This window comes from Nannospalax galili, unplaced genomic scaffold (genome assembly GCF_000622305.1).
Source record: "Nannospalax galili isolate Female #2095 unplaced genomic scaffold, S.galili_v1.0 scaffold336, whole genome shotgun sequence".
Lineage (NCBI taxonomy): Eukaryota > Metazoa > Chordata > Mammalia > Rodentia > Spalacidae > Nannospalax > Nannospalax galili.
In genome coordinates, this window is record NW_008343385.1 from 2,021,426 (window position 1) to 2,039,533 (window position 18,108).

Below are 18,108 nucleotides of genomic sequence, written 5' to 3' on the forward strand. Positions count from 1 at the left end.
AGGCAGATCTCTATGAGTTCAAGGCCAGCCTGGTCTACATAGTGAGTTCCAGGTCAGCTGGGACTACAGGGAGACCCTGTCTCAAAAAGACCAAAGAAAAATTCACCATCCAACAGCTTAGGATTCTTTTCTTTTTCCTGGAGTTCTAGTTGCCCTGGGGAAGACAGGACTGTCTCTATGTGCTGAGGGTTTCTGAGCTGTGTTGGGAACAGCTGCAGAGCACCAGATGCATCAGATGCATCCTTTCCAAGACCAGAATTGGTACAAGCTGAATTACAAATGCAGGAAGTCAGACTTGAGTTTGCCATGTTGTCATGTTAAATAAAGAAGGGAGGGATGGAGGGAGGAAGTCTTGCCTCAGTCTCTCAAGTGCTGGGAATTTCAGAAGTGAACCACCATACCCAGCTTTAAATTGCTGGGGTCTTGATTAAAATGTAAAGCAATAAGACTTGCTCTTACTGGAGTCTATTCCATGACAAGACTTGGGCTATTTATTTAGAAATTCCAGTCAGGAAGGTATGAGCATCCTTTTCCTTAAAAATCTCTCTCTTTGGGGATCAGGGAGATGGTACAGCAGAGAAAGACACTTCCTGCCAAGCCTGATGACCTGAGTTTGAGCCCCAGGACCCATATGGAGAAAGAAAAGAAATGACTCCACAAAGTTATTTTTTGACCTCCATGAGTTGTGATATACATGCCCACACATGCATGACATTTTTTAATTAACTAATTAAAAAGATTTACCTCTTCAGAAATAGTTTCATCCTAAAACCATGTAATATTCTTCCTGAGAACAGAAAGCTCAACCCTAATTGTTCTTATAATAGGCATTTTGTAAAATAGCTGGCAAGGAGTCATCTTAGTATACATTTGTCACATAACAATGTACCTGAAGCTGGGTAGTTTATTTCTCACAGTTTTGAAAGGAGGAAGTCCCAGAGCAAGGCAGTGCCTCCTGAAGACCCAGTCTCTGCTTCCAACATGGCACCTTGGACTCTGAACCTTCCAAAGAGGATGAATGCTATATCCTCACATGACAATTAAAGAAAGTGTCTGGCTCATTCTTTCCAGCTCTTTGATAAGGGCTTGAGTACTATTCTTGAGGGGGTCCACCCTAAAGATCTCACCTCTTAATAATTAGCCATTCAGTTTCAACATATGAATGTGGAGGAACATATTCATACCATAGCAGGCTTTTTTGAGTCATCTGCAACGAAGGGACTGAGTTTCTTTTCTTTTTTTTCTTTTAAATTTCATTTATTATTTTTATTTTATGTATATGCATGTATTGCCCGCATGTAGGTAAGTGTACCCGTGTCATGCAATGCCTGCGGAGGTCAGAAGAGGCTGTCAGATCCCCTGGGACTGGAGTTATGGACAGTTGTCAGCTGCCATGTGGGTGCTCAGATTCGAACCTAGGTTTTCTGCAAGAACAGCCAGTGTTCTTAACCGTCTCTCCAGGCCCCGGGACTGAGTTTCTAAAAGTCCAGCTCCATAAGCCCATCTGGGGTTGGAGCCAACAGAAAACCTAAGCTGCAATGCTTGGATCACCTGAAATCCATGTCTCAATAATAGGACAGGGCTATGTTCCTAGGCTAGGAAGACCTTCCTTGAATTTAGTGTTCTTATCAAATGAACGACCTTCCTTGAATTTAGTATCCTTATCAAATGAAAGGGAAATTTCAGGAAAGAGGGTTCAGAGGTGCTTTACAGCTTTCCTTCCCTATTGCAGACAGTGCTGAGCAGCATTTGTCCAACCTTTAAGGTCTCCACCCTCAGAAGCCCTCAGGAGACTTCTGTTCCTTCTGGCCATCCCAGAACCTCCAGGCAGGGATGGAGTATAGTGAGACTATCTGGGTATAAATGGAGAAGGACTTCTGAGGCAGTGTGGTGGGGAGGGGGACGTTCTTTACTTCCCCTGGGACCAAAGAATCAGTCAGGGTGGCATCCCACTTGAGCTGTGTCCAGTGGCAGGAAAACTCTATGGAACAGGAATTCTGTCTGTTTTATTGCTGCTGGATCTGAGAGTCAAGATTGGAGCCTGCATACCCCAGGCCCTAAAGACATGCAGTATTAATTGCTTTTCTCATCATTCTCATTCTCAATATCTAACAAGAAACAATGTAAGGGAGGAAGGGCTTATTTTTATGAATTTTCTTTTTTTCTTATTTTTTATGTGTGTGAATGTTTTGCCTGCATGTACATAAGTACACCTCTGTTCTGCAGTGCCCAAGGAGGTCAGAAAAGGGCGTCAGATCCCCTGGAATTGCAGTTACAGATGGTTGTTAGCTGCCATGTGAGTGCTGGGAACTGAACCAGGGTCCTCTGCAAGAGCATCCAGTCCTCTTAACTGCTGAGCCATCTCTCCAGTCCTAGAAGGGTTTATTTTGTCTCATGGTTTTAGGGTACAGTCCATCACAGCAAGGAAGGCATGGAGGCAGGAACATCTGCATTTAGGAAACAAAGGGAGATGAATGCTGGGCCTCCGTTTACTTTCTCCTTTTTATTCAGTCTTGGATTCTAGCTCATAGAGTGATGCTGTTCACATTCTGGGTGGTCTTCCCCCCTCAGTTAAACATCTGCAAACTCCCATACAGACCTTCCCAGAAGTGCATCTCCCTGGGATTCTAAATCTAGTCGAGCTGACAGTGATGATTACATCTGCTGTCCTACTTTCTTGAATAAGTGAGTTTCTCATTTTATTTTAGGCCTATGGGGAGGCTCTTTCTCCCTTCTTATTCTTTAATATAGTAAAACCTAAGGAAGGAAGTTGCTTTGAGCTTAATGTAGGAATGGCCAAATGTGAGGGATCCTTCCTTGTTGTCATATGAATAGTCTATCTCACTGGTCCACAAATATTATCTGGCAAGGGCCAGGTTGTAAAGATGTAAGGCCAGACAGTATCTGTTGCAGCAGCTGAACTGTGCCATCTTAGCAGGAGAATAGACTTTACATGGAGGTGGCAGCTGGATTTGGCTCAGAAGTAGCCTTCCCCTGTGTGTCACTCTTGAAGAAGGCCTAGTTAAGCTGCTTTCAGAGAAAATAACAAAGCCCTGGATCAAGCCGATTTAACCTAGGAAGTCATTTATGATCTCACACAGCAGAAAAGCTGAGGTAGGACAGCCCCCTGACCTAGTCAGTGCAGCGGTTCACCCCCTCCTTTTCCACTTATTCCCAAGGCTCCTGACCTTCATGGATCCCAAGGAAGATCTATAAGCCCTCGGTTATAATGTTTGATCAGGGAGGTACAGGGAGTGCCCAGCTCTGAACAACAGAGAATCTCAAAGGGGCCATGTACCAGTAGATTAGACCAACTGAGGTAACTGAATATTCATGAGCCAACCTCCAGCACTTCTAAAGACACATCACAGATCATAGCCACGACCTGTTACTTCCTCTGCTTCCTGTGAGAACAGAAAATCTTCAAGCCCATAAGATGTTCCCTAACACAAAACAAAATAATGCTTGCCAATGTTATTCCTATAATTACAAAACCTTAGGAAAAGGATTAAGCCAAAGTATGAATACAGAGCTCTAATTTTTGAACAAAATGTGTCTGTCACCAAATTTCATCATGTATATCTGCACCTTGATGCATAGGTTATTGATAATGACCACATTCATTCAAAACAGCCACTCTGGTGAATGACTCATAAATTAAACAGAAAACCAGGCAGGCACAGCTTTTTTATTAAATACACTTTCTTATGCCTTTTTGTTGATTATTATCTTTTTCTTGACCGTTCATTTTGCTGACAAATATGTTTGACTTTAGTAAGAGGGTCACTCAGACACTAGGGTCTGACAAGTGATCACAGTATCTTTGACCTTGGTTAAAAGAGTAAAAAGTTGTCCAAGATTATAAGTTGCCCAGACTTCAGTGATCTTGTTTACTTTGCCTTTATTTGGGTTTTATTTTGCATTAGATAATGTAAATAGGCTTCTAGACGGTTCTTCAGTCCTTCCTTCGGTCCTCAATCTGCTAGGCTCATTGTACATGGGGCACCCGTAGCTATGGTGTTGAACCACCATAGTTAGCACAGCTAGCAAGCTGCTTGTACCACAGTTAGCAAGCTGCTTTTATAATTGTCAATAATCACTACTATCATTGCTCTTATAGTTTATCGTTTCAATATTTTATAACTACAACTTGACCCACATGATTCATTATTCTGTCTTTGATACTACAAACTAAGCAAACCTCGACCTTGTTTCATTTATTTTAATTGTGAATTTACTTAGATAAAAATGTCATATTTAAATTGAATGTGAATCAGGTTGACAAGTTGAACGATTTTCTCACCTCTGTATTACTAATAGGCGTTTTAATTAGGTTATTGTTGTTACCGTAGATGAAAGACTTTAAAGAACACTGTGAAACAATGAGAAAAGAGACATACAATAAGAAGAAAGAATTGACTAGATTACAAAATAAAATAATAAAAATGAAGCAAACAGTTACTACCAGCACCATGGTAAGAAAGAATAAACCACACTTTTGACTAAAACCCTATGTGTTCATCTCAGAAAAAAAACAAGTTGATTTTAATCATCTTCCTGTCATTCTGAGAGAATGATTTTGGCATGTTAACATTTTCTGATACTTTCTTTTTATTTTTTTTACTTATTTATTTTTATTTTATCTGTATGAGTATTATGCTTGTATATACATACACGGGCACCCATGTCATGCAATGCCCCAGAGGTCAGAAGAGGGCATCAGAGCCCCTGGAACTGGAGTGGTTAGCCTGGACAATTGTTAGCCAACGTGTGGGTGTTAGGATTTGAATGTGGAATGTTGTGTGATGGACCAAAATAATGTGAAAATGGTCAAAAACTACACATAGAACTAACTAAATATATGTAACAGAAATACCTGTTAACTTTTGTCACAAGTTGAATGAATGGGCCTATAGTGTATTTCTTCTGTGTCTATTGGAAGTCACAGGCAAAACCACACTGATCCAACAATAATATAGGAACATCACATTTTTCTGCCAGAATGCACCATTAATTCCATCATATTTTACAAAAGGTATATCTTCTCACCTTAATTATAACATGTCCATTATGATGGATGTCTAATTGTATAACACTGATAAAGCCAAATACTTCTCCCAAATATGTACGTTTAAGGAGACTGTTATCTTGTTATGGCCCCAAATGGAGCCCCCCAAATTGTAATAGCCAAAGTAACTTCATTTTGTATAAAGCAGCCACTTTAAATTTCAAAAGCTAGAAAAATAGCCAGCATCAAGGTTAAGCACCTGAACTTAGTTGCTTCCCCTTAGAAGAGTGCTTTCTTTGGAGTAGCTGACCTTGGGTTTCCCAGACACAGTAGCTGCACTTAATCAGAAAGTGGCTTATTGCCAAGGTCTCTATACCTCGTTAAGAGAAGGACTAACATAAACTTGCTTTGGCTCCTGTAGTTTGCTTATCTGCTAACTTGGGAGCCCTGACCATATTCAGGACCACCTGGCATGAAATTCCTATGGTATTTGTGGATTTTGCCTTTAAAAGTTAGTTCCACCCTCCCCTCGGGGCTGTGGGTCCTAAATCTGACTAAGGGACTAAGGCTGGCTATAGCCCTAATAGATTTAACCAATTAAAATTTGAATTGAGTCTGGTGGTCTTTTTCCCAGTGTTTTCAAACTCTGTGACAATCTGTTTAGATGTCACCATGCTAAAGATGCAGAGATAAGAGTAAGCTTAAGAAAAATTGTTACACAAAGCGTGTTTCATCTGTGCACCCAAGCTCATATTTCCAGTTTTGGCCTCAGAAATCATGAATGAAGCACCCAACTAACCTAGAAAACTAAGTAAGTGTAAGTTCCTTAACATATACTCCAAGATCTCTAAGGTCATTAGGCTTGAAGATGGCAGCCGTAAACGCACCCCCAGGTTCTGTTTCACCCCCTGCAGTTTAGCACTTGAATGTCACATCTACCTGGACTCAAGTCTTGGCTCTACCAACCTGAAGATTCTTCACCTATTAAATGAAGATTTTGATGGAGAGTCACAGGGTCATGTCTAGCAAGCTCAGTGCTTTGCGTTTGATCAAATTTATGGCTGTTTCTAACTGAGATTAGAAGATGCGTTTTAGGCATAGACCGAGTCCACAGGGAACTACAGACTAACTTTCATGGCACCTTCAATTTAAAAGTCTCTGTCGTCAGGTCAGGTCAGTAGGATGTTAGCAGAAAAAGAATAGACGGTGATTCTCTAAGCAGGCTGCCTGTTCGGGGCAGGGATGATTGTTAGCTGGGGACAACGAATAGTCGATGAATAGCAGACCCAACAGCTTTGACTGCATGTATGATTTATGAAACCCACATTGGACATTGAGCTTTGATAATGAATATTAGGCCTAATCTGAATGATTGATCAGAGTCTTTCCAGCATTCTAATTTTGATATATATTTGTGTATATGCATGTGGCATATAATATGTATGTATGTGTGGTGTGTGTATGTATAGCATAACATGTGGTGTGTGGTATGTGGTGTGTGTATAGTTTTTGTGTTTACTGCTGTATTTGGTCATCCACCCAACCAAAATTTGGGTTTTCAAATTATTTCTGACCAACTTTATTTTATCAATAAGAAAGTCATAATCATCTCTTTTTGACTAAAGACAGCCCCACCATAAAAGTTGAATGAGTGATTCATGAATTTGTAGAAGACTCAATTGCTGTTCTGAATTATTTGGTGATAATTGGGTGCCATATTTTTGTTGAATTTTCACTAGGTGCTTAATGATCACAATTTAGAGATAGCGCGACTACAAGAAGAAGCCAGAGTTTGGGAGAGAAAGGTTGAAGACATAAGGAGAATTTGTTCGAGTTTGGAGAAAAAACTGTAAGTGTGATACTTCATTCTTATTGAAGTGCTTCTAGGTGTTAATGTATTAATGAGCTTTCCATCACTTTAACACAATACCTGGTATAATAAGCCGTGAAGAGAAAAGGGATTTTTTGGCTCACAGTTGTAGTGGTCATAAACCATGATCATATAGCCCCGTTGCTCTGTCCCCATGGCAAGGCATAAGTCTACAACCCACCAAGCCATGCTCTTACACTTGTTCTTAATCAAGGAATCTTTCATAACTGACTGAGGAAACAGGAAAGCCTCAGGCAAAGCACTGTTTCTTCGTGCGCCCTGGACCCAGAGCCTGAAGAAAGTCTTCCATCCATCCAAATGCTCATGGTCTGCCTCCTTTTGAGAAAATGCTTCAGCTTTCTGCCTTTACTGGTATCCAACATTCTAGTATTCTCTGGTTCCCTTCAGAATGAAGTCAGAATTCTTACCTGACCCTGAGAACTCTACATGATCCAGTCAGTCCTCATCTACCTCTCCAGTAACATTCTTGTTCTCAGTCTTAATACCCTAACCCTAGCTTACATTCTCTGGAACACCTAACACTGTCTTAAATGTATTGTTTATTTTTGATACCATGCTTCTATTCTGACTACCCCACTAGGTTTAATTTCCATGAGAGTAGGGACTTGGCATATTTTGTGTCCCTAGTACCTAGAACAAGTCTGGCACAGTGTAGGCACTCAATAATCTCTTCTCAAATGTATGTATAAATAAATGAAGTATAAATTCATTAATTCAAAAGAGTTAAAATTTGTATAAGAAACATACAAAAATAGGTTTTTCAGAGAAGGGGAGTAGAAACTTAGCATGGCATGAGTGAGTGGGGCTTTGTAGCAAAATGTGTTCTGATATATATCTCTGTCATTTTCTATGTTTATAAGGTGTTTTTTTGTGACTCACAAGAAAAATGTGGATAGTGAAGCTTCTAATGAAAAGATCGAGTATTTAGAAAGGATACAACAGGTAGGACAACAGAAATGACAACTAGATTATAATGTTAGATTGTATGTTTTAGTTACTATTTTAATTCTATATATGAAATGTAAATTTTCTTTTTTTAGTATTTTTTATTTATTATTTTTATTTTACATATATCCATATATTGCCTGCATGTAGGTAAGTACATCCATGTCATGCAATGCCCACAGAGGACAGAAGAGGCTGTCAGATCCCCTGGAACTGGAGTTACAGACAGTTGTTAGCTACCATATGGGTGCTGGGATTCGAACCTGTGTCTTCTGCAAGTAGGATCCCCTGGAACTGGAGTTATGGACAGTTGTTAGCGGCCATGTGGGTGCTGGGATTCGAACCTAGGTCTTCTGCAAGAACAATCAGTGTTCTTGACCACTGAGCCATCTCTCCTGCCAAAGAAATGTAAATTTTCAAAGTAGGCTTTTAATTGACTACTAATCATGATCATTCACAGTAATTAATTCAAACATTTTAGCTTCTCCCAAAGCACTGTACATTTATGAAACAACAGATATTGTCTATGTGAAAATGAATTGGGATTTCTTTTTGTTACTTTTCATGTAGACTGGTAGCTTTGTATGAGGAATAGCTATGATTAATTGGCATTTTCACATAAATTATTTAGAGAAATATGACTTCTTGCTGTACTTATAAAGCATGGCAATCTGTTCTACATTTAAAAATATTAGCGTTATTGAGAAGCATTTGAGTTGAATTTAGTCACCCAGAAAATGTTCTAGATAATTCATTTTGCTTCTTTTTATTGTTCTTTGCCTTTTTAATTTTCCCACATTTTTGCTTTTACTTTGATTTTTTTTATCTTCCTACATGTTCTCCAAACTTAGTTCAAAAGAAATATTATAAGTAACCATGAGTATAAGCCAAGATTTAGCCACAAGATACTCAATGAAGCATTAGCATGGATAGTAAAAAATGAGGAACTGGCAATATGATTTAAATCCAACAAAAGCAATTTAGTGTTGTTTATAATGTCACTGAGTGACAAGTACTGCGCTGTAGAACCGTATACATAATAAGGTCCCGTTTGTTTACCCGTATACACAAATGACTGAAATTCTCCTTTCTTCTGGCATTGAGGAGAAATGCCCTTGGTGTGTCTTCCTTACTCCCACAAATGCAAATCAATTTCCACAGTCCAGGCCCGAGTGTCAGTTCCCTCTGACTACAGCCTCTATTTTTGTTTTGCTCCAAATCAACCAGGATATGGTTGGTTTAACTAGTTTCAAAAGCAAATGTAAAAACACTAAATATTTCATGAGCTACTGAAAACTTCGTTTGGAAATTTTACTGATTATGGGGAAGATCTCACTGCAGAGCACAAAGCCTCTTGATCACCGCCTTTCCCTCATGTCCAGGTCCCTTGTCTGTCCTTCTGTAGGGTGTATAATCACTCCACATCCAAATTCATCTCCCTCTGCTGCAGAGCATCCCCCGGAATCCAGGGTCTGCACTGGGCCCTGAAGATCAGTAAGGATATCAGAGGCCCAATCCTCTCCTAAGAATAATTTGTATCAGTTAAATTCTATTTTGGATTTTGTGAGCAATCAGCACTAGAGATGGGTTCCCTTCAGGAGAAGACTTACTCTGATTCTTTTAGTTGCAAGTATACCACAAATCAAAGAAAACTAGCCAATTGGTTGGTTTTAAGTTTACCTTTCGTTTTCTGGGGTAAGGATAATTTTCTTTCCATTTGCTTCCCACTGGAGGAGCTATTTGATAACCCAGGGACAGTGGCTCCATGAGTTTTAGCCCTTGGGACTGTGCGAACAGTCAGAACCCCTAAACTAGCATGGTGCATGTAATTAAAGAGGAAATGTACTTTCCCTTCAATCCATGTCCCTCAGGAAAATTCCATGGCTATGTGTGAGCGATCATTTCAAAGAGAGCAGGGCTTGACCCATTTATTATTTCCTGTAGGGTAGAAACTGGCCTCCTAGTGACATCCAGTCACAATCCTCCTGTATTCTGAGAGCCAAGTTCAGAAATGATATTGAACTCTATCCTTAACTTCCCCCTTGAACATCTCTCCCATCCTCCACCAGGTCCCTAGTCTCTTGTTACCACCATCATACTCTCTACACCTACACAGTCAAGGTATTCAGATTCCACATATGAATGTAATCATGCAATATTTGTCTTTCTGTGGCTAAATTATTTCACTTATCACAACGTCCTCATTCCTATTACAGACAACAGGATTTCCTTCTTTTTAAAAACTGAATACTGAGTGTCCTGGTGCCAGAACCTTCCCTGGTGCACCTGTTCCATGAAGCTCCCCTGGAGCCAGAAGAGAGCATCACAGCCCCTGGAGCCAGAGTAACAGATGGTGGTTGCTATGTAGGTGCTGGGATGTGAATCCAGGTCCTCCAGAAAAGAAGAAAGTGCCTTTCACTACTGAGCCATCTCTCCAGCCCAAGTTTTGAATATTTTAAACAGAAAAGTCCATTTGAACAGATGAAATCCTTATAAATTATCACTATTCTTATTGATCAATGGTACCTACCTGGCACCATTGCATAAGATTTTACATTCATTTCTAAAATACAGCAGCAACAAAAAACCCTGAATACTATTCTATTGCGTATACCACATTGTCATTATCTGTTCATCCATTGAGAAACTCTTAGGATTGGTTGCATACTTTGGCTATTGTGAATAGTGCTGTGAACATTCCTTTGGCCCAGTAGTAGATTGTTAACCTTTTAAAAAAGTATTGTATTTATTGTTTTTATTTTATGTGTATCACCTGCATGTATGTAAGGGCACCCATGCTGTGCAATGCCTGTAGAAGTCAGAAAAGGGCACTGGATCCCCAGGAACTGGAGTTACAGACAGTTGTTAGCCACCATGTAGATGTTGGGTACTGAATCCAGATCCTCTGCAAGAGAAGCCAGTGCTCTTAACCACTGATCCATCTCTCCAGGCCCCCTGCTAACCTTTCAAATTATGAAATATTACACATACACAAAACAGCACATAAATGTAAATGTACAGTATCTATATCTACATATCTTTTGGTGAATATGATTTATCAGTTTTAATTATATTGATTTATCTTTTCTTTTTGGTTAATGCTATTTTTGTATCCTATGTCATGAGGATATTCTCAGCCACATTTAAGATTACAGGCTATCTAATTTGTATATGTTGTGAAATCAAGGTCAAGGTTCATAGTTTTCCCAATTAGGCAAAGACGGTCCTTTCTTCCTTTCTATTGCCATTGCACTAGTGCCATAATTCAACTGTCAACTATAAGATCATAAATATACATATAAACTATAGGCTTTCTATTTTACTCATTTGAACTATCTCTCTCTCCTCAGAGCATAACAGTGTTAATCTTAGTAAATTTAAAATAAATCTTCATAGCTAAGAGAGGCCAGCTTCAGACATTCTTAACCCTTAGAACTGCTACCATTTTGTGAAGTTCCATCAAGAAGCCTATTTGGATTTTGATTGGACTTGTGCTCAGTCTATAAACTAATTTGGGAAGGATTTGGAAGTTTCTGGTCCATGAAGTTGACCTGCATGTACTTTATTTCAAGTCTTGTTTATTGCATTTTTCACTTTGTAATTATTTGATACCTCCTCAGATCTGCTGTTTTACTCCATTTCTAATTCCTAGCCACCATTTTCAAACATGTCTAATAGCTCCTTGTCATAATAAACAGAACAATCTTGATATTTAATGTTTATTATAATTCTAGTACCTGATGACTTCAGGCATCTATAGCCTATTGTTTCTGCCCTTTCTTCTGTTTCTGGTGGAAAAATGTATGCTGGATATTGTGCATTTATAATGTTTATAAAGATAATTTGATGCCTAAGATTGTGATGTCTTCTGCAGGAGCAGATCTTCATCCTCATCCTGTCAGACATATGAGACATTATCAGTTTCAAACCACCGTAATCCACCTTAAATTTCCCTGGCACAGCACTTTAGCATCATAGGCCACACTGGTAGGGTGGTTCATCCAGGCCTGACATCCAGATTTGCTCTCTGTGTTGGCTTTTTTTCCCTTGGCATCCAAGAAAGCCAAATCTTAGTTTACATATTGTGCCTTCCATATTGGTGAATTTCCTAAGAGCAGGAATAGTTTTGAGTGGCAGCCTTATCATGGTGCATTCGTGCTTTATCCTAAGATGAGGTTTACATATCCTTCATCACAGTCAGTTTTTCAATACTTACAAAATTTCTTTCATCCTATTATTTTTGTGATCCTCAACCAGAAGTTTATTTTGAATTATTCACCATTTCTATTAAGCCTAATTTTCATATCTCCCTAATAGAGACATCCAAGTACAAAACGCCTACTTGCAGAACACTAATGGGCACCTTTTTTTAAACCTCAACTAGTAATACAGTAATGCTGGTATCTTTGTGGGGCGAGACTGTTCTCAAAACACTTTGTCAAAATCAAACTTCCAGGGCTGGAGAGATGGCTCAGCAGTTAAGAGCACTGGCTGCTCTTCCAGAGGACCCAGATTCAGTTTCTAGCACCTATATGGCAGCTAACAACTGCCTGTAATTCCAGTTCCAGGGGATCCAATGCCATCTTCTGACTTCCATAGGCCTTGCATGATATGGGTGCACTTACACACATGCAGGCAGAGCTCTCATACACATAAAATAAAAATAACAAATAATATATAAAAATCAAAATTCCTTCCATAAAATGGCACCATTCCTATATATAGCTTATGCATATCCTCCCAAGTCCTTTAAATTACCTCTAGATTATTTGCAATGCCTTGCATATTACTTCATTCATGTGAATTCCACTTGACACAAGACAAATTCAAGTTTTCCTTTTTAGAGCTTTCTGGAACTTCTTACTTTTCAAATATTTCCCATCTGAAGATGGTTGGAACTGCAAGTGCATCACACACAAGATTTTCTTAGGAAACGCACAGTACAGAAGGCCAACTCTGCTTAACGTGAAGCAAGCACAATATCTACTCAAAAAGATTTTGAGCAAGAGCCTCTGTAGAGGAACATTTCCTTTCCCTGGCATAGCTTATATTCTGGGAAAGGGCACATAATTGTTTCTAAATTATCACAGTTTGTTCATGCCATTCCCTATTTCAGAATGGATTGTCACTCTTTAGTTTTAGGTCAGCATTTACAACGTTTCTGTATTTTTGTCATAACTTGTAGAAGAGGCTCTAAACTGTGTAGTTACATGCTTTCTGTGGAGCTAAGACTCTCAACCTTTGTGGAATGTTTTGTGTTCTAGACATTGCTCCTAACAGGCTGGCTCTCTCCAAGGAAACATGAGTCAAGTCCTTTCATTCAATTTCTCTGTTTTTTTGCAGATTGGTGAAAAACTACACAAAGTCAAGATAGAGAACAAAGATCTCCGTGAAAGACTGCATACTGCTCTCAGACAATACAAGATTGTCTTAATGGAAGAAGATACTGTTTATTTGCAGAAACGGAAGGTCTTTGATGAGTATGTTTCTATCCATGAGAATCTCTATGCCATAGTCACAGGCTGCTTGTCTTGCTATTTGAGTGGTGACTGTTCATTTAAACTCATCCTAGTTTTAAAATCTGTTGATGACGATGATATATTCCCTACCCAATAAAAAGCAAACATCCTTCCAACTTGCATCTACAGTGATAAGTAATGCTTTCTTTATCTAGATCAGTTCAAACCCATAAAACTCAAATGTATTATTTGCACTCCTAAATCAGATTCAGGAAACCATAATTGTGCTTTTACCCCATGAGACTCTCCAATGAGCTATGATATCTACCTTTATCAAAAGCTGACTTCACACGTGTAGTCCATTCTCAGATAAGAGTTTGGTTACTGACAGTGACCTCCCCTCAGAAAGGACCTCCCCTCTTAGTCAAAGAAATCATTTATCTTTCACTACCCATTGGATTCCATTTGGTCACCAAGACTTGGCAATTTGACCTTCTGAGTATTTCTCTGTTCTCTTTACTTTTTCCACCCCTCAGCTTTGGCTTGCCACTCAAAAATTCTTATTTTCTTCTTCTTTACCACCAACTTGTCTATCTCCCTCCCTTCAGACTGATCTGAAGAACCCCTATGGTGCCACACCTTCCTATAACAACTGAATGCTAAATCGTTTGTCTTGATGGATTACGGACAGATCAGAAAAGTCATTCTATCTTATTCAGTCCTGTACACCCAGAACCTCATACATTTCTTAGTAGGTAATCAATATTCACCAATGTTTCCTTTATGAATATTACATAGTAATATCCTGAAAACATGAAATTGTGTAAATAAAAAAAATCCATTAGTGCGGGGCTAGCGAGATGGCTCAGGGTTAAGAGCACTGGTTGCTCCTGTAGAGGACATGGCTTCATTTCCCAGCACCTACATAGCATCTAACAACCATCCTTAACTCCAGTTCCAGGGGATCCAACACCCTATTCTGACCTCCATGGACCTTGCATGACACAGATGCACTTACATATATGCAGGCAATACACATAAAATAAATTAATTTTTAAAAATCCATTAGTACAATCAAAGCTATATTTCATAGATTGGTAATTTCTGTGCCCAGGCTCACTTATGGGAGGCTAAGGTAGCTCATTGTTGTAGCATTTAAACTTTAGTCTTGATGCAATCATTGTGTCTCATCCAGTGGCACAGAATGCCAGCAACAGTACTGTTAAAAGTCTTTCATCAAGCCCAGTGTAGTGGCACACACCCTTAATCCCAGCACTCAGGAGGCAGAGGCAGGTGGATCTCTGTGAGTTCAAGACCAGTCTGGTCTACATAGTCAGTTCCAGGTCAAGCAAAAATCTTTCCCAGATTCATGCTGCTTTAGTTATCACTTAAAATAGATAATGTGCTGATGACAAATAATAACACTGAAAATTCACTGTCATTGTACCTTCTTCATCAGCTTAGTCTCTATATCAAAATGCCATTGATTGACTGGCTTAAACAATAGAAAATTATTTTCTCCTAGCTATGGAACTACAGCAGCTGAGAACCTGAGATGACAGTGCCAATGTGTTTAGGTTCCAATGAAGGCCCCCTTCTTGACTTTAAGATAGCCTCTCCCTCTCTGTCTTTCCCTCTCTCCCTTCTCCCCCCCCCTCTTTTTCTCTCTTCTTTCTCCTTATAGGAGGGTATGGAGGGGTAGAGAATTTGTTTATTCCTATCTGTTTTTATAAGGGTACTTATCCCATCATAAGGGCCCTACCCCCATGACCTCATCCACACTAAATCACTTTCCAAAAGTCCCACCTTTATTATGTGCCTAAATATTACCAAAGGATTGGATCCCTATGACATTTGTTTCTATTATTAGAATAACTTTACTGATTCTTATTAAAAGTATTTTTAATTCAAATATATAAATAAATGCTTTGGAGAGAACAGGCTTTTCTGTCACTTTAGGGGTTAGGACTTTCACATACAAATTCTGGAAGACACAGTTTATTCCATGGCAGTTTTGGAGATGAGTCACTCTAATAACATTATTTCTCCTTCAGGCAAGTTCTTGTCACTGTAGGCTGTTTAGACAAAACCATAAGCTTCTCTAAGCCTCATTTTCTGTACTGCAAGTCAAGACAAAGAAACACCTTCTATAAACAAGTCTAATCGGTCTATACACTGAATCAGTAGTTACGTGATCCTTTCTTCCAGTGACATAGGCATTGAAGTCCTCATTTTAGAGATGTTGATATAGTGACATATCCACAGGCAAGGTTTCTTGTTCAAGGCCACACTGCAATTCAGGTGTTCAGCCAATCCTCAAAGCCAATTGAACTGTGTTCTTGTCCTTTGTCAGAAGAACCTGATGGAATTTATAAATGTATTAAGGGAGGCACATCCACTCAGACATAGAATACTGTACATTTCTTGCTGTCTTGTGGTTACTGGTGCAGTTTTTCTTCTTGTAATGGCTTAAGAAATTCTATTTGTTTATTATTTTTATTTTATGTGTGCGAGTGTATTCCCTGCATGTGTGTAAGTGCACCCATTTAATGCAATGCTCTCAGAAGCTAGAAGATGGCATTAGATCCCCCTGGAACTGGAGTTATGGGTGGTTGTTAGCTACCATGTGGGTGCTGGGAGTCAAATTCGGGTCCTCTGCAAGAGCAGTCGGTGCTCTTAACAGCTAAGCCATCTCTCCAGCCCTCCAAACTCTTTAAAGTAATTTTGTTTGAAATTTTTCTTACATTGGGAAATTTAAAATCATTATTTCTTGCCTACAATGTGTAAGTCCCTGGGTTCAATCTCCAGCACCTCAAAAAAAATTGATTCAACATTCAGCAAATGTCTGTTTCAACTATTGCTTTCTTTTGTTTGTTTGTTTGGTTTTTTTTCATAATAGAAATCAGAAACAACTGGAATTTATTTCTCAGAAAGAAAACTTCCTATCACAAAGAGAAGCAGACATCAAAAATATGGAGGAAGGATACAGCGTGCTCCAGGGACTTCATCAGTACGTTCTGTGCCTTTGGACTTTTAACTTTTTACTCTTCTCTGTGCATATTTCTTTAAAATTTGTAATAAGTCTATACCAATTTCTGGTGTATTACAGGAAAGTAGGTTTATAATTAGATGTCTGTTTCACAGTCTGTTAAAGTCACTATCGGTGCATCTTTCATTGAAGGGGTAGATAGGGATGGCAGACTCTGGTGGACACAGGTATGGGCCAGTTGTAGGACCAGTGACAAGAATGTGCCTGAGCATCATCTCAGTACTCATCCCCTCCAGCCTTCATCTCTGCCATTATGTCACTTTCAATTTTTTCTGACTAATAAAGTAGCACCTATACTTGACTTTAAATTCAAACATAAAAATGTGTAGCTTAGAGAACAAAAGTTACCGTAATCTCTCTCTCCCCATAGAAATAATCACTAGTAACAGTTTTCCACACATACTTTCAAATACATATTTATAAATTGATACATAGATAGGAGGTAGAGGCAGAGGCAGGCAGATCTCTGTGAGCTTGAGGCCAGCTTGGTCTACATAGAGAGTTCCAGACCAGCCTGTGCTATATAGTGAGACCCTGTTTCAAACAAAATAAAACAAGAAGCAACAACAAAAGAAAGCAACAACAAATTCTGGAGAGGCTGTGGAAGAAAAGAACACTTACATACTACTGATAGGAATGCACATTAGTGAAACCACTATGGAAATCAGTATGGAGGTTCTTTAAAAAACTAAAAGCAAATCTACCATATGACCTATATCACTCTTGTGTGTGTACCCAAAGAAATCTAAAAGTTTTCTTTAAGTTTTCTTTTCCATTCATTCATCAATGGGAACCTAGGCTGACTCCATAATGTACCTGTTGTGACTAGTGCTGCAGCGTACATGGGTGTGTAGGTATCTCTATTGTATGCTGAATCGGATTTCTTCAGATGTATACCTGAGTGGTATCAGGTAGATAATTTGATGGTTCTGTTTTTATTTTCTGAAGAACTTTCATATTGATTTCCATAGCGAATGTACTAATTTGCCTATATTTTCAAGTATTTCCTCTATGATTTCCTCTAATAGTTATCAGAGTTTTAGGTTTTACACGAAGGTCTCTGATCCATTTTGAATATATTTTTATATAGAGTGAGAGATCGGGATCTAGTTTCATTCTTCTGCATGTGGATGCCCATTTTTCTGAATCAGTGACTTTTCTGTTGCTGTGATACTATACTATATACCACAAGCAACTTAAGGAAGAGTTCATTTGGCTTACAGTTCCTGAGGAGTAGAGTTCATAATGGTGGGGAGGGATGGCAGCAGGAGCAGGAAGCTTGTGATCACACCTTTCATTCAAACACAGGAAGCAGAGAGCAAGATCCATAAGTGGGGCAGGGTTATGAACCTTCAAAGCCCATCCCCAGTGACGTACTTCCTCCAAGGAAAGATTGCAGCTCCTAAAGGTTCTATAACATCCCCAGACAGCACCACCAGCTGGGGACTACACATTCAAATACATGAGCCCATGTAGAGACATTTTTAATTCACAGCACAGCAGTCTTATACTAGGGTCTTTAATCTATTTTTGAATATATTTTTATACAGGGTAAGAGGTAAGGATATAGTTTCATCAAGAACTATGTATTGAAAAAGCCTATCTCTAGGCATATATTTCTTGATCTGCTATGTATAATTTGTCAGTAGGTTGTAGGAGTAATATATGTCTAGGTAAGTTTTATCTGAGAACAACTGGTCTTTGCCCAAGATTTATCTACATGACACACAATAATTAAAAATACCAGACTGGTGGA

The 18,108-nt window shown here is 39.0% G+C and overlaps 1 protein-coding gene across 1 annotated transcript in view; it reads left to right on the plus strand.

The window, feature by feature from the left end:
• The window catches only part of Ccdc175 (coiled-coil domain containing 175), an 81,724-nt gene that overhangs the window by 18,284 nt on the left and 45,332 nt on the right, over window positions 1-18,108 (plus strand). The window contains exons 6-10 of the mRNA XM_029566687.1: window positions 4,353-4,475; window positions 6,748-6,857; window positions 7,760-7,841; window positions 13,188-13,324; window positions 16,203-16,313. Coding sequence (XP_029422547.1) covers window positions 4,353-4,475; window positions 6,748-6,857; window positions 7,760-7,841; window positions 13,188-13,324; window positions 16,203-16,313 — 563 coding nt within the window. The remainder of the gene's footprint in view (window positions 1-4,352; window positions 4,476-6,747; window positions 6,858-7,759; window positions 7,842-13,187; window positions 13,325-16,202; window positions 16,314-18,108) is intronic.